General features: G+C 42.1%; 1 protein-coding gene across 1 annotated transcript in view; it reads right to left on the reverse strand.

Moving 5' to 3' along the window:
- pinx1 (PIN2 (TERF1) interacting telomerase inhibitor 1) overlaps nt 1-17,740 on the reverse strand; it is a 42,220-nt gene extending 24,480 nt beyond the window's left edge. Inside the window, 6 exon segments of the mRNA XM_079525875.1 lie at nt 3,200-3,282; nt 13,052-13,150; nt 14,232-14,313; nt 15,097-15,189; nt 15,864-15,973; nt 17,608-17,740. Coding sequence (XP_079382001.1) covers nt 3,200-3,282; nt 13,052-13,150; nt 14,232-14,313; nt 15,097-15,189; nt 15,864-15,973; nt 17,608-17,626 — 486 coding nt within the window. The 5' untranslated portion in view covers nt 17,627-17,740.
- Between the last annotated feature and the right edge of the window lie 412 nt (nt 17,741-18,152).

Consider the following 18,152-nt stretch of genomic DNA (forward strand, 5'->3'; position numbering starts at 1 on the left):
TAGTGTCGAAGTGTCCTTGAGCAAGACACTGAACCCCTAATTGCTCCTGATGTGCTGGTTGGTGCCTTGCATGGTTTCGCCATCGGTGTATGAATGTGTGCGTGAATGGGTGAATGTGATGCACAATCTATGTAAAGCGCCTTGGATAAAGGCGCTATATAAATGCACCATTTGCCATTTAAGCGTAATCTAAAGAAAACTGTCATTGATAGATAGGAGTAACCATGGAGATTTCCTTGGACTGATTCTTTATCTATGAAATGGAGCACATGAAAACAATTACAGTATATACTGGCTACTCCACTAGATATGTGTAGTATTACACTAATATTAACTTCAGAATTGTTTTATTTATGTTTTGTGAACTGAGATAATAATTGTCTCACATCATGTCTGAAATGAATTATTGCTTGAGTGCAAGTACCCCTATAGGTAAAAAAAACAAACATTGGAAAGTAACCAACCAAACCATCAAAGCTAAGAGGACATTTTATATTCCTCGGTGGCGTCATCATCACTTCACATTTCTGCAAACCTCACCGAAATTCGTAAGTTGCCTGTAACGGTACGGTGCCCACTGGCACATTTAACTACTTGATGTGATGTGACTGCATCAAGTGGAGAAGGGCTGAAGTGTGCAGGAGAGGAGGGAGTAGAGAGTAGAAGGCAAAGACTAGTGTCAAATCCTTTAACTGGATTTAGGTGCGTTCGCCACGAACGGTTGGCCTGCTGGCGCTGTTCAGGATGCATGCTATGACAGGGCTAATCCTGGGCTGGAGGGCATACAGGGCCCTGCAGAGGCCAAAGGATCACATGCTGCTGGAGCCACTGACGATGGCATCAGCAGCAGCAGGCGGTCACCCTTCATTACACACACTCCAGGCACGGGCACACATAGACATCAAAGGGGGCTTCAGCAACTACTGCCCTTTTACCCGTCTGTAAAACAACTACTGCCCTTTCACCCATCTGTAAAACAACTACTGCCCTTTTACCCGTCTGTAAAACAACTAGTGCCCTTTCACCCATCTGTAAAACAACTACTGCCCTTTTACCCGTCTGTAAAACAACTACTGCCCTTTTACCCATCTGTAAAACAACTACTGCCCTTTTACCCGTCTGTAAAACAACTACTGCCCTTTTACCCGTCTGTAAAACAACTACTGCCCTTTTACCCGTCTGTAAAACAACTACTGCCCTTTTACCCGTCTGTAAAACAACTACTGCCCTTTTACCCGTCTGTAAAACAACTACTGCCCTTTTACCCGTCTGTAAAACAACTACTGCCCTTTCACCCGTCTGTAAAACAACTACTGCCCTTTTACCCGTCTGTAAAACAACTACTGCCCTTTCACCCGTCTGTAAAACAACTACTGCCCTTTTACCCGTCTGTAAAACAACTGCCCTGACACTCATGCATGAAGGAAGCATGAGTTCAAGTCCGTTGCTCTCCCCATGTCCCCCATATATGGGGACTAGGTTGGCGGAGGGTGTGTAGAGAGCCCAGGATCACATTAGATAATTGACACAGGGGTGGAAAATGTTACAAAATCGTGGGATAAAAATTATAGAAAATTAAAACTGCCCTTTTCACACTATGATAAAAATAAATACAAATGCCACTCCTTTCCATGCCAGAAGGCAGCATTGTTTTCCCTTCTCCGAGGTCTCCTGAACTTGAACACAGCATTTTGCGTTGGAACAAATTTGTTTAGAAATCCATGTCGTATACACACCCCACATCTCCACTAGCTAAAAGAGTGCTGGGTTGCTGCGCCCCGAAAATAGCTGATCTACAAGCTCTCAACGCGTCGCGCTGCGACGCGTTGAGAGCTTGTAGATCAGCTATTTTGTGTCCAAAAGTGCCCTCTTACGGGATTTCAGCCCCTGCCTCTCTGACACTCTCTGCACGTCCCTGACACACAGAGATGCACACGAGCACAGAGCCACTTTGACGGGTCTGGAGGAGTGCCACTCCACTCCTCCTCACCCCCTGCAGTGCTCAGCTGACATTGAGACATAAAATCAGGGACTGGCACTTTCTAGTTAACCCATTTAGACCTGGGAACAATTCTACAAATGACAGTTTTCTGAAAAACCTATGTTTCTATATTAGTGGTTCTCAAATTATTTCATATCAAGGACCCAAGAAATTTTATGAAATTGGCTGCCGACCCCCCATCTCAAAATATGTTGTTTCAGGGACTCCCCAGAAGCAAGGTTTTGAGTTAAAAATGTTTGCTCTGAAAGAATATATATTCAAAGACTTGCACCACATGTTCAGGATTTCAAGCAGACCTACAAGCTCGTAGCGCGGCACTCGGTGCCGTGCTATGAGCTTGTAGATCTGCTATTTTTCAATGGGTTAAAGCTAATTCAGTGCATCATCCATGTACCTGCTGCCTCTTTTTGCTGAATCAAAACACATGGGAAGCATATATTTCCACATGGATGAACATTCAATTATGTGAGGAAATGACATCAAACAGGAATGTGAAGTACTCCTTCAACTCAACTATGCATGCCATGGCTGGCATGAACAGATTATGTGGATCTGAAGAATTGATGAGATAATCATGCTGTCAGTACACTGACTGATTGTTAACCCATTTTGACCTGAGATCAGATTCTAAAAATGTCTTCTACATCCTGACAGTTTTCTGAAAAAGCTATGTTTCTATGTCAGTCGTTCCTTCGATTTTTCAAAAATAGCAGACCTACAAGCTCGTAGCGCGCCACTCGGTGGCGCGCTATGAGCTTGTAGATCTGCTATTTTTCAATAGCTGAAGCATAACATAATGCTAACACCAAAAGGGGTTCCCGCCCAAAATGGGTTAAATGCTGAGGTCAAGTTCAATAATTTAGGTTCCTGCACATAGTTTGTCATATAAAAGAGCTTTCTTTAATGATTTTTCCGCAATGTCCTTTAGTTTGTTTTTGTATGTTGTACGTTAAAGGAATACTTGGTAGATTAACACTTCTGATGCCTAGGACGGACGCCCACACACGTCTTCTCAAATAAAACCGCGGGTGCTAAAGACGTGTGGGGACGTCTTAAGGTCTTTATCAATATAAAAGTGGACCGCTAAAATCCATTTTTTGGCAACGGACGTTGCTAGGCAACACTGTTCCTCTCACATTATTTACATTTTCTGAGTAAGAAATGATCCGTCTTAAGCGGCTGATGAGCGGCTCTTACCTTCGGTTGGTCTGTACCAGACTTTGACCTCTTTCCAAAGATACAGTTCAAGTCAGTTTCACTTCGACTGGAAAGGTCCTTTCCTGAAAGTGAAATATAACGTTTTTAAAGACAACAAAAAGCATTTATTATTATACTGATTCATATACTGATTTGTTATAAAACAAATCAACAGGTTGGTACATAAAAAAATATTGTTTGCTTAATCATAACCAAAAGCAACCGGAAAGCTGCGACTAACATGACACAACCAAAAATATAACCCATATACTGCCTCCTGCTGGACGCAGAGCCAACCGCAGACTGCCGAGCAGGTTTCAATGTAGCACAAGCTGGACTGACATCCTGTCTGGAGCGTCCATCTTTAATGCTAAATAAATAGAGTCAATGCTAGCGGTAGCGAGCTAACATGAAGCCATCCTTGCTCTAGAAAGCGCCAATGTTTCCATCAAACCACCGGATAATCAGCAAAGACCTCCGAACATCGCACATTTCATCCAAACCATGGAGAGCTCCGTAGATTTCGAATGATTCTGCTTTTTAGTCATCCTGTATAATGGGAGGTGGACGGCAGCGCAGTTGCGCAATCCGGTCTAGGATCGCTAAAGAAGGAAAGGCCAAGCCAAAATAATAAATAAAAAAAGAAATCAGCGATCCGGTCCGATATCAATAATAAAGCTTATCAGAAGCAGTTGCTGGTTGGATTCCTTATGACGGAACGTTCCGCCAGGAGCAGTACAACAGTTAAGAGAACGGTTTTTTTTAAAAAACATACTAAAATGGCGAACGAATGCCTACAGGATAATCAGAAAATCAAGTTCAAAATCAACAACATGCTAAAACCTGGATAACACCTGACTGGTGGTTTCAAACGCCAGCCAAACAAGTTGCAGGAGATGTTGTTGGAACAAAGAAAGGGCACGTTTTGTGTGTGGTTTACTTCTTGGGATAAAACGGCAAAGAAAAATAAACCGGCCACGACGGGGTCTGGCGTGCCACACCTCCTCCGGACTCGGCGGATTCAAACTCTAGGCCTCAAAGACTCCTGGAGCACACAGTGGGCCGTCTCAGGCCCCGAGTCCTGTTCGTACAGCTGCATCCTCTTCCTCCAGCAGGGCCCTGATAACATTTGGTTATTTATTGCTTTAACCCGTTTAGGCCTGCCGTCGAAAAAACATCTTCTAAATCCTGACAGTTTCCTGAAATAAATATTTTCACGATTTTTCAAAAATATCAGATCTACAAGCTCATAGCGCGCCACCGAGTGGCACGCTATGAGCTTGTAGATCTGATATTTTTTCAATAGCTAAATTATAACATAATGTTTAAAACACTAAAAGGGGTTCTCGCCCAAAATGGGTTAAACCATTTAGACCGGAGGACGATTCTACAAAATAATGTCTTCTAAATCCTGACATTTTTCTAAAAAAAAAACCTATATTTATGTCAGTGGTTCTCAAACAATTTCATGTCAAGGACCCCCAAAATTATATGAAATTGGTCGCCGACCTCCATCTGAAAATATGTTGTTCCAGGAACCCCTCAGAAGCAAAGACTTGAGTTAAAAATGTTTGCTCTGAAAGAATATGCATTCAAAGATTTGCGACACATTTTCACGATTCTTCAAAAATAACAGACCGACAAGCTCGTACCAGCTTGTAGATCTGCTATTTTTCAATAGCTAAAGCATAACATAATGCTTAAAAAACACCAAAAGGGGTTCCCGTTCAGAATGGGTTAAAAACCCTTTTCTCCCCTCCTCTCTTTCAAAGCCACTGCAAAATGCAAGTCTAAAAGGGCCTAAGTTGTGGCGTTATGTTTTAAGACTAAAATAAACAAGGGGGGGGTTGTGTCAACTTGTGTGGTGTATTTCGCCTATTGATCTCGGGTCGAAGGTAAAATTAAAGCCCAACGTGACCTTTTCTGCTGTTTGACTGAGGAAGTACCTGTCAAAATTCTCAAGCCGAGGCTTTCAGGTGAAAGTGCAAACAACAATGTTGAGATAAAAAGGGGGCATAGGCTTTTTTGTCTTTCTTTTAATGGTTCCAAGGGTGGCTGAATGCCATCGGGCAGGATGGGGGGGGGGGGGGGGGGGTAGAGGCACTGCTAATGTGCAGTGGGAGGAAGTGTTATGGAATACCTGATGGTTTCCAAGGTCACTGTTGAGATGACAACAAGTGACACTTCGGACAACTAGCCAAACCAGATTTTAACAAATTGCACTGGCTCCAACGGACATACCCACTAATCTGACAACTGACACATTTATGGACAACTTGAAAAGCAGAGTGGAAAACCGTTTTCAAATTTATATTAAACACTTTCAACCTGACCCTCCGTATTTTGGCCATGGCAAAATATTCTCAAAAATCGAACACACAAAAAAAAGAAAGATTTTGAGACATTGTGAGTTTGTAAATCAGCAATATTTCATCATGCGACGCCATTGTAAAACAAAGTATAAAATACGACTTTAGTGGTAAAAATGGAACGGAATGTAATTCTGTTAGCACCTGTGACCTATGCGGCACTGTACTTTGCATAGAAATTGATCTGTAGGTCTGCTTTGCCATAAAATGCAGATGAACCATGATCTAGTGGCTAACGTGCAGAAATGAGGTTTGAGAGAAAAAATAAAAAGGGCCATGAGGGTGAAGGCAGATATATGGATGGAGAGCGGTACTAGTTAACCAATTTAGGCCTGAAATAAATAGTCTTCTGAAAGAATATATATATTCAAAGATTTGTGCCACATTTTCACAATCTTTAAAAAATAGCAGACCTACAAGCTCGTAGCGCGCCACTCGGTGGCGCGCTATGAGCTTGTAGATCTGCTATTTTTCAATAGCTAAAGCATAACATAATGCTTAGTTAAAACACCAAAACAGGTTCCCGTACAGAATGTGTTAACTTTCGCACAGGCCACCACACTTGCTGCCATGACAAGTGATAGATGGGGGGACAATTAAAAGTGGGTTACTGGTTTACGCTGTGGGCACAGGCCTGAACATCGGAGATGCTGGTGCCTTTCCCCACAAACGAAAGCCATCAATCCTCAGCGTTGGCGGCGGAGGAGCTAGCATGAACAGGAACAGGATATCAATAAAAAAGCAGAGGGGGGGAGAGAGTGAGCAGGCGTGCTTTTCAGCAGCCAGAGGCCCAGAGCCTTACACTGGCTGGGAATATTGTTTGGCCACTACAGGACTGTTTTTAATTCTAGTACTATACTATACTATACTATACTATACTATACTATACTATACTATAGTATAGTATAGTATAGTATAGTATAGTATAGTATAGTATAGTATAGTATAGTATAACCCCATTTAGACCTGAGGCCGATTCAAAAAATGGCTTCTAAATCCTAACGGTTTTCTGAAATACCTCACGTTTCTGTATCAGTGGTGCTCAATATTTCATGTAAACGACCCCTAGAATTATATGTATTTGGCCGCCGACCCCCATCTGGAAATATGTTGTTCCAGGAACCCCCCAGAAGCAAAGATTTGAGGTAAAAACTTTCACTCTGATGAAATGATTTGAGGCACATTTTCATGATTTTTCAAAAATAGCAGACCTACAAGGTGGCGCGCTATGAGCTTGTAGATCTCCTATTTTTCAATAGCTAAAGCACAACATGATGCTTGAAACACCAAAAGAGGTTCCCGTTCAAAATGGGATAAAGTAGATACACAGAAATTGAGCCCATGTTACAGATTTCTTGACCACTTTTACCCTGGTGTCCTTGAAAATATTTTCAAAAGCGTTTAAAAATATATATATAAAACTAGAGTAAGTGCTCCTCGGAGCACAGGTCTCCACCAGGTCAGGACCTTTTGTTGTGGGCGTGCATTGTTTGGTATTGAGTGATCGTAGAAGTAGACGTTAATAATCAATATATATTAGACAAAGACTTAACAGTAGCTTGTCGTGTGCTTTAGAGCAGGGCTTCTCAACGTCTTAACAGTAGCTTGTCGTGTGCTTTAGAGCAGGGCTTCTCAACGTTTTAAAGACTTAACAGTAGCTTGTCGTGTGCTTTAGAGCAGGGCTTCTCAACGTTTTGGGCTGGGGACCCTCAGAAATGCTTTGGCCGTGTCTCGTGACCCCCGCCCCGCCCTCCTCCCCACCCCCAATACAAATTGGCCGCTACAATAACCATAATAATAGTGAAAATACATCATAAATAAATACCCCCCAAAATAAGTCGCGACCCACGGGTTGAGAACCCCTGCTTTAGACGATTTATTATGACAGGATCACAAAGAACAAGAAAATGTGTTTTGCTTAAGTTGGTCTCCTGGTGGCGCTCTAAAAGGCAGATTTGGAAAAATGCAGGCCAGACGTCTCTCCTTGGCCTCTAGGGAGGGTGCATACAATGATTTACAGATCGGTGCAGTTATTAGGTAAAGACGCGACTCGGCCTGTTATAGCGCCACCATGAGGCTGGTTTTCTTCCTCAGTCTAGGTGTGAATATGAGTGCACAGTTTCACCACAATTGGACGCCGCGTTCAATGATTTACGCCATTTTGTTCAAAACGGGCCAGTCCCGCAAACTTAGCCAATCAGGATGGAATATGAGAAATCAAACAAAACCCGTCTTGATCACATGACTATAGAGATTATGTGCAGTTTGTGCACCGATTTGCGTGAAATTGGGACAAAATCTGTATGTGTAGTTGTGTACTGTCACCATGTGCCTCCTGGTGGCACTACGGTGGAACATTTGAAAGATTCAAATAGGGTGCATTTTGCATCCCAAAACGCAGTTTATAGCTAAGGGATGCAATAAACCAACCTCTGCATCCACGGGATGCACTATTGTACTCAGCATGTACAGTAAAAAGAATACACATATTGCTATATTTTGCTTTAGTTATAATAATCATTTCTTCTTAATACAACCACATTATAACCATATACAATTAAATGGGAGTTAAATGCTGCAATTTGTAAAAATGGCATAATATGACTCCTAACGTTGTGGAAATGGGACTCAGAAAATGTCCCTGGGACTCATTACATTGAAAACCTATTTACATCACTGCCCATTTGAAAGATTTGGGGCAGAGGTTCTGCTGTGTCATCCAGGGAGTGTGTGTGCAGTTTGGCTGCGATCAAGCCAACAGTGCCAGAGATTAGCTGTGTCCACAGACGGGACACACGAACGGACAGACGGACAGGTTGCAAAACAGTCTCTCCCCATGCCTTCGGCTTTGTGGAGACAAAAATAGCAGATCTACAAGCTTGCGATGCAATGCATGAATAGGGCTTAAGTGATTAATGGGGGTTGTTCATAACATTCCAAGTCCTTTTAAACATCTTGTAAATCTTTGCAACGACTCTATGCCTACACGCCATCTAAGCACACATAACATAGTTCCATAAGTAGAACTTGACATTCAACTTTTTCCAACCTCATGTAAACGGCTTAGCGACGCTAAATCCACTAAACGGCATTATCCTGGCAACAGTCACACAGAGGTTGGATTGGATGCATGCAAAGAGGCGTGGCAGGGCCTCGGGTTGCCAAGTAACCTCTTAGGTTGCGCGAGGCAATCCAGACCACAAGCTGGACCGAGGGTGTGTAAGGTCAACGGGAGGTGACATTTAAAGTCTTTATGGTCTTCCAGCAGCTAAAGCCTTCCACTGTAAACCGAGCGCTGAACTCTCAAGTTTCAAATACTAACGTTTGTTGCGTTTGCGGAAAAACAAGAAAGCTAAAGTTCCTAGTAGTTAATTGCTTGACTACAACTGAGGGGCAACGGCAGAGTCTACTAGTGCGTTTGATTTATGGCTTAACCGATCAACCCAAAAACTGCTGGTGGTGGTGCTATGGTTTACTAACTGTAAGCGAAAATAAAAGAATACCCAATATGGACACAATTTGTCTACAATGGATGTAGTGAATATGTCACACACCCACTGAAATTATTATAGAAAGCATTCACTTGTAAACAAATAAAATAAAACGTAAAGCTCTTAGATTTGAGCACCGTTTATGATTATGATTCTGGATGGATGGATGGATTTTATCATTGGACACAAGTGTACAATGAAATTAAACTGTTGGCATCAATCCAAATCCAAATTGTCGTGCCGTTTACACTAATATGGTTTCTCTTTCATAAGGTGTGAACTCACAACATCTTAGGTCACCTGGATTACTAGCTTTCCCACACGGGTCACAGTGGAATGGTTTAACCCATTTTGACCTGAGGACGATTCTAAAAAAAAAAGTCTTCTAAATCCTAACAGTTTTCTGAAAAACCTAAGTTTCTATGTCAGTTGTTCTCAAACATTTTCATGTCAAGGACCCCCAGAAATATATGTATTTGGCATGTTAGACTTAGACTTTTAAACTGACTCCAGGTCTTGTGGGGTCAATGGGGTTGTTTTGGAGGTTGCGGTGGAGGGAGGGAGGGGTGGAGGGAGGGAGGGAGGGAGGGGGGAGGCCTGGAAGTGGAAGGACAAGGATGTTCATCCTCCATGATGTCTTAAGAGACTCTTGTAAAAAGGTGCATCCAGTTGTTTTCTCTCTCCTGCTATCTCTCCATCCAGTTGTTTTCCCTCTCTCCCTCCTGCTTATCTATCTATCCAGTTGTTTTCTCTCCCTCTCTCTCTCCAAGGCAAGGCCTTCTTCTGGACTAACAGCTAAATAAAAAATAAAAAAAGTGCATCCAGTTGTTTTCCCTCTCTCCTCTCTCTCTCCAAGGCAAGGCCTTCTTAAGACTCTTGTAAAAAAGGTGCATCCAGTTGTTTTCCCTCTCTGCCTCCTGCTATCTCCCCATCCAGTTGTTTTCCCTCTCTCCCTCCTGCTTATCTCTCTATCCAGTTGTTTTCTCTCTCTCCAAGGCAAGGCCTTCTTCTGGACTAACAGCTAAATTAAGACTCTTGTAAAAAAAAAAGTGCATCCAGTTGTTTTCCCTCTCTCCCTCCTGCTATCTCTCCAAGGCAAGGCTGGACACAGCAGCTAAATTAAGATCACCAACAACAAAAAAAAGAAGAAAATCCAGGGCGAAGGGGTCTGGGGGAGAGATTGAGGCCTGGTCTTATCTGCCAGGGTCATCTAATGGGTCACGCAAGTGCTGGATGGGAGGTGTTGTTTTTTGGGGGAGGCCAGTAAATGGACATGCCAGATGCCACCAAACAGGAAACAGGAAGTTTGCTATTGAATGACGTAAAGACAAGGCTCTTCCAGGTGAGGTAAAAGTTATGAAGATATTTTCATGCATTCCGAAAGGCAAACTGACCTAATGACGTGTTCAAACTAGAGATGTCCCGATACTGTATCGGTATCGGGAAAAGTATCGGATCGGCCCTTATTTGTCATATCGGGTCATATCGGTATCGGTGAATATGCCAGTCTAAGCACAGATCCGACACAGGGGTAAGGGGTTGACACTATGGCAGGTAAATAAAATGTTGGGGCATGTGGAGTTTGCTTTGGAGTTGCCCAAACTGCAAGTGCACATTTGAGTGAGGAGTCTGCTATAAACACAACACGAGATATAGCTATAAACACAACATGAGATCACGACACTGGTATCGGTATCGGCTAACACAGATATTGAGGTATCGGGATCGGATGCGAAAAAAGTTTATCGGGACATCCCTAGTTCAAACATCACTTGGGTTTCTTCGGGTCATTTGGGTTCAATTTACTAGGGGCTAATTTACTGCTACAATCACTGCACTGCGTTCCCATTAACCTATTTAGACCCGAGGACGATTCTACAAATGTCTTCTAAATCCTGAGTTTTCTGAAAAACCCATCGTTCTCAAAGGTCGTTCTCAAACATTTTGATGTCAAGGACCCCCAGGAATTATATGTAATTGGCCACTGACCCCCCATTTGAAAATATGTTGTTCCAGGGAACCCACCAGAAGCAAAGATTCGAGTTATAAACGTTCGCTCTGAAAGAAAATATATTCAAAGATTTGCACCCACATTTTCACGATTTTTCCAAAAGAAAATCTACGATTTACAAGCTCGTAGCGCGGCACTCGGTGCAGTGCTATGAGCTTGTAGATCTGCTATTTTTCAACAGCTAAAGTATAACATAATGCACCAAAATGGGTTCCCGCCCTGATTGGATTAATACATGGTGCTGCAAACTGAACGGCAAAATAACTACAGTGACTGTGCCAAACAATCTTCTAATCACAACTCAACAGCGAATTATGGACGTACATGTCATAGATTTTGGTCTCCGGTGACCCTGAACACTGGTTCCTCCTTGGGGCCTATCACTGTACTCGCCCTGACGTGCAGACCTCGACTTCCTGACGTGCAAAAGGAGTAATGAAAGTACATGAAGATGAGTTATTAACCCATTTTGACCCGAGACCAGATTCTACAAATGTCTTCTAAATCCTGACAAGTTTTCTGAAAAACCCTACGTACCCTGTATGTTTCTAGGTCAGTCTTTCTCAAACATTTTCATGTCAAGGACCCCCACAAATATATGTAATTGGCCGCCGACCCCCATCTGAAAATATGTTGTTCCAGGAACCCCCCAGAACCAGATTTGAGCTTAAAACATTCCATCTGAAAGAACATATATTCAAAGATTTGCACCCCATTTTCACGATTTTTCAAAAATAGCAGACCTACAAGCTCGAACTTGTAGATCTGCTAATTTACAATAGCTAAAGTATAACATAATGCTTTAAAACACCAAAAGGGGTTCCCGCCCAAAATGGATTAATAACCTGCTCTCCTCCTCCAACACTGACCGGACCAACTGACCCAGCACGGGGCTGATGAAGTGCTGCTGTGATCCGTATCTGTGGTCCTGGGCCAAGGGCGCTAGGCTGAAGGAGGTTCTGTGTGTGTGTGTGTGTGTGTGTGTGTGTGTGTGTGTGTGTGTGTGTGTGTGTGTGTGTGTGTGTGTGTGTGTGTGTGTGTGTGTGTGCGCATGTGTGGGGTATGTACGGTACACAGGAAAAATCCTCAGTGGTAATGGAACTCTGAGAAGCATGCAAGTGTAACCAAAAGGTTACACTTGCATGCTCTCAGGAGTAAAAAAAAATGATAAGATAACATTGAGGATTTGACTGTGTGTGTGTGTGTGGGGGGGGGGGGGGCTATATGAGAACCAGCAGGGGACCCATTCATCACTCATAAATTAAAACGCTGATCGTAGGATCAACGAGCAGTTCTCCTTGACGAGTTTATTTATGATCCGAGAGGCTAAACCGATTTCAATACAGCAGCACTCCTACGTTGTGACTGTATGTAGATCAAAGAGACCCTTGTTGTACGGGGTTTAAATCTACATAGAATGGAAAACAGATTGGCAGATAAATGGCAAATGATGACGGATGAGATTGAGAAAGAGTTGATGTCTTTGATTGGACAACCTGTCTGGCACAGATACCGGTGGCATCATCATCCCCAAAACAATACAAAATATGCTCTACTCTGAAACCAAGTGTTTTTGTTTTCATAAAAAAAGGATGCTTCCACCCAAAATGTTAAATACCAGAAAAGAAAACTGATAAGGGCAAGCCATTGGCTATTATTTCTTTTAACCCATTTCGACCTGAGGCCGATTCTAAAAAGAAATGCCTTCTAAGTACTCAGTTTTCTGAAAAGCCTGTTTCTATGTCAGTGGTGCTCAACCTTTTTCATATCAAGGACCCCCAGAATTATCTGTATTTGGCTGCGGACCCCCATCTGAAAATATGTTGTTCCAGGGACGCCCCAGAATTTTTCAAAAATAGCAGATCGACAAGCTCATGAGCTTGTAGATCTGCTATTTTTCAACAGCTACAGTATAACATAATCTTCTACGTTGTGAGTGGCAGTTACGTTACGTATGATAATCAATAGAAGATAAACCCACCTTTAGTGAACTTCATGTAGTGAACCCTCTTTTTGGACGTTTTGGACTTCTCCTCCAAACTAAAACCTTGCGGCGCCGGCTCGTCTGGCGGGGAGGATTCTACGAGCAATTCAAAATGGAAAAATAATGTGAATTACACAACTGAAACTGTCAACACAATTATGACACAGAATGGCACCAAAAATAGCAGATCTATTTTCGGCACGCGAATAAGAATAAAATCAGGGCTTTATGTGATAATTTCTATATTAAACTCCTTCCTTTCCTGAATACTCAAACTAGAAAGTGATGCTGTTCATCTGTGACTGTGACCTATTGTACTGTAGCACCCTCTACTGGACAAAGGATTAATAAATAAACCACAGCACGTTGTCCACAAAATGATATTGTAAATCCCATTCAATTGTTATAAACGTCTGAATGAATTACCAAATTAATGACAATCCTTCAACATAAGAATTCAGTGTGACCAGATTTGACTGAGAGCCTGCCATCGTGCAACCTCCAGCTTTTCACCAGAGAAAAACTTTTTTTTTATTATCCAAAATGAGTTAATAGCACATGATTAACTCTTCACATACTAGAGCATGTCTGAAATAAGTGTCAGAGCTGAAATCGACATGTAAATATGAAATAAATGCTTAAACATGTAGCTAGGTGTAATGTTAGAGACCATAGAAGTGAACCTTTCAAGCCTGTTTTCTCAACTCGCTGTTTTCTGTAAGACATTACTCTATAAGCCATATCTCCTGGTTGGTCAAACTGAACAACCAATATGTCAATTTGAAGCTATGATTCCCTGCTTTCACATGACATGAAAATATCAAATGGCAGTCCCTCAGACAAATTTAGTCGCATATAATGAATCATTGAAAAACAAGAAATGATCACAGTGATATTTGTCAGGTGAAAGAAGTGCTGTCTCCGTTGTGTTCCCCCCCCCCCCCCCCCCCCACACACACACACCTGCGGCTCACCGCTCCAAGTGATGGGTCAAATGCGGAGAACAAATTTCACTGCTGTAACGTGTGTGACAAATCGTATGACTTTTGACTTTGGTGTCCCATTGGCCAGAGGAGCCAATCAGTCTAACTAGCTGGCGAATTGGCCGCTTGTTAGCGATGTTAGGTCAGGTTTCACCTGACAAAAAATAAATTCATACAATATGGAACACACATACCACTGGTGTCTTTTTGACCATGGCAGTTGTTGAGGTCAGCCAGAAGCTGGTTGAATTCATCTTGGTGGGCAATCCAGTTGTCCTGTAAATACAAGAGATTGAATTGAGCACAGTACCAAAAGCGCCATTTTACAACCTAACTAGTTCATAAGTCAATAATGACTGAAATAACAAATAAGTAGTCGTTCTTTTTTTAAAAGCAACTTCACATGAAAAAGAGAACACATCTTTAAACCATACTGGGCGGGAACCCCTTTTGGTGCTTTAAGCATTATGTTCTACTTTAGCTATTGAAAAATAGCAGATCTACAAGCTCATAGTGCGGCACCGAGTGCCACGCTACGAGCTTGTAGATCAGCTATTTTTGAAAAATCATGAAAATGTGTCGCAAATCTTTGAATAGAGGGGCAGGGGGTCCCTGGAACAACATATTTTCAGATGGGGTCGGTGGCCAAATAGATAATTCTGGGGGTCCTTGACATGAAAAAGGTTGAGCATAGAAACATAAGATTTTCAGAAAACTGTCAGGATTTAGAAAACTTTTTGTCCTCAGGTCTAAATGGGTTAAACCTCTATCTGCAGCCACTTGGTTTCTTGCAGCACTGCAGCCAAAATAAAAGACTTGCAGCGTTTATGCAAACATAAAATCACATATCAGCACAATATGGTTGTCTACTGCCAACAAGCTGCAGACTATTGCTCTTTCATGGTGTCTTCATTGTTGTTCAAAGGCTGGGCTTCCTCAGACTGTTAGGACTGGTTTTATTTGGTAGCGTTTTGATGCAAACGCACCATAAGAAATGACTTGGAACAGAAGTATGAAAACTTGTGATCAGGAATGCAACTTTTCTTTGTACTCACTCACCTCATGGTTAACATTTGTTCCGAGACCAAGGCTGTCATTCTTCACCTTGACTTTTATGTTATCTGTGGAGCCTTGCATATTTCTCCCCAGACCCTAAGTTCACAGGACATAAAACAAAAGACAAGATGTGATGATCATGATACCAGAAATCCCCCCTACTGTGAGCTTGTCAATGTGACTTACATTAGATTAACCTTCATAAATGCAGTCAGTCACAGGCAGTGTTGTTTTTGTCGACTAAAACTATGACGAAAAATGTTCGTCGACTACCTTTTTTCACTGACAAAAACAAAATAGAAACGAAATGAAAACTAAGCTATGGTGACTAAAACTATGACTAAATATACTGTTGATTTTGTCAACAAATAAAAACTAGACTAAAATGTTAGGAAGGGACTAGTGGGGAAGAGATCCAGTATACGTCATTTTACACTTGGTTGTATGCTGAAAATAGCAGATCTACAAGCTCACAATGCGTTGCAGCGCGACGCGTCGTGACCTTGTAGATCGGCTATTTTCAGCAAGTGTTAAATCAGCCATTACGACGGCATCAAGGCCCGCCAAAATAAATTTTAGTCGACTAAATCAACTGTAGCTTTAGTTGACAAATCATATATTTAGTCGACTAAAACTAGACTAAACACTAAAACATTCCAGGTGACTAAAATGTGACAAAAACTAAATGAAAACGTTTCAAGAGACTATGACTAAAACTAAAATAGAAATTTGCTGCCAAAAACAACACTGATCACAGGATGCTTGCATACCTTGCCTTTGGACCATCCCATTCGCTCCATCAGCTTCTGGCCAAATTTGGATTCATCGTTACTCCAGGCACTGTTCCTGGGGTCTACAGACCACTTCTTTTTCCTCCGTGCTAAGACAGTATGATGGAGTTTCATTTTGTCAATCAATTAAGAGTTCTCAAATTCTGCCTGACCCGACGTTTTCGGGCCGGGCCTAAAATGTATGCTAATAGTAGGGCCGGACTGGGCCTCACACTCAATGAAAAAAAAATAAAAAATAAAAATTAATTTGTTCTGTCTGTGTATTTATCTATTGTGAAAGTGTTGCTGACTGACATTTCACTTTTACTCTGTGATCGGGTTCTCAAATCCTGCCCAAACCCAACCCTAGTACCGACCCGATGTTTTAGGGCCGCGTCGGGTCTACGTGTAAAATAGCTCAAAGCTCTATTGCTGATTACTTAGGTTAGGACCCGCCGCAGTGGTGTCCGTCCGGTTAGAACCTAAACCAGGATGCTTCGACTTCTGCCTTCTCCCTGAAGCTGACCCTTGTTATATATATTCTCCGACTATGCTTGTCACGATGACCAAGCCAGTTAGATCTATCCATATATGGTTCTACCACATCTATCTGATATCTAGCACTAGGTCGGCTCGGGCCAAATATAGGGATTGTCATACTAGACATGTCTATATGTCATATAGCCCAACGTCCTAGTCGGATATCCCCATATATGGGGACTAAATATCCAATGAGCAACTACTCAGATCCAACAACATGACTGGAAGCGAGAGTCTTCGTTACAACGTGTATGGTAATTAGTCGGGCCAGGCCTCGGGCCACTAAGCCAAGAATCAAGTAGAATAAGGTAACACTGGTTTAAACCCCCAAAGCTTATTTCATTTAATGGCACAACGTTTCAACATTTAAACCGATGTGCGGATGTTTGACCTTCTTCTCCTAGTCTAGTGCGGACCCCCCATTGAATGGCATTTCTATCTCTGAGACCCCCAATTTATATTAATAACCAATGTTAATTTAACTCTGAGAGTGTACAAACGGCACCAAATGGACCCGTTTGGTTCCATTTGTACACTCTCAGAGTTACAGACCCAGGCATAAGGGTCCATTTGGTTCCAAGCTATCATTTAGCTGGGGACCCCCTGGAACTCCCTCAAGGACCCCTGGGCCTAAATGCAGACAGTGCCTAGTAACGATGGCAGAAGTCATCTGTTGCCAGTTGCCAGAAGTCGTCTGTCTGCTGCAAGTACTTTCTTATGTTGTTAAATAAAAACAGTGACAGTTCATCATCATGATGACATGTCTAGTCAAACATCTTTTGGCTATATATAAGTATATATATTTGTACGTCTCTAAATGTTATGATGAATTGAAAATGGTGGACCCTCTTGTATGTAAACAAGTGTAATGCTTTGATGGTGTCGTCCACTCACAGTTATCAGTTTTTTTGTATCGAGTTGTGCTTGAAATGTACTGTAATTCTGCAAACTGTTAATACATAAATCAATCAATCAAATGTCTGGTCAAACATGACATGTCTGCAGCTGCACATGTGTGTAGCATTGGGAGCTACAACACATGCTAATGTTAGCTGCTGAAGAAGTGAGAGACACTAGTGTTGAGAAGCGTTTTGGTACATGATAGAAAACACAAACTGTTACGCCAACACCGCGTACTGACATTTGACAAGAAGGACAACAACAACAAACTAATAAAAAATAATATCGACAGAAAACTACTCACGTTCTGCGAGCATGGACATCTTCCTGCTGGTATGGGGGGTCCTCACGGGGTCCTCACACACACCGGGCCGGAGCGGAAGTCGCGTGCGTACGTGGCAGAGTAATCTAGTAAAGAGAGTGGCGACACGCTTTGATCTCGATAGTTCCAAACTTTGGCACTATCCCATTGAGATAGAATGAGCACTTCCGCATTCCATTGTCACAATGGGAGTCGACGCTAGTGTCGCCACTCTCTTAATACTAGATTACTCTGGCACGTGCAGTGCCAGTGCATCTTCCAGAAATGCCTGTAAAACTTTTCAACTCCCGTTCATGATTTTTCGTTTAAAATTTTAAAATAAAATATATACATGTGTTCACAAATGAAGGATTAGTTATAATATTGTGGTCGGTTCATTAATGCTACTTAATACTAGGTACACGTGCAGTGTTTATTTGTGGTTTCACACTGTGATGCATTCATTTCCACACAAGAGGGAGCTACAGTCCAAACTAAATAGCACCATGAATGGGTCATGATGCAAAACAGGGCTTTAAATTAATGTT

This window comes from Electrona antarctica (assembly GCF_951216825.1).
Source record: "Electrona antarctica genome assembly, chromosome: 17".
NCBI classification, from domain to species: Eukaryota; Metazoa; Chordata; class Actinopteri; order Myctophiformes; family Myctophidae; genus Electrona; species Electrona antarctica.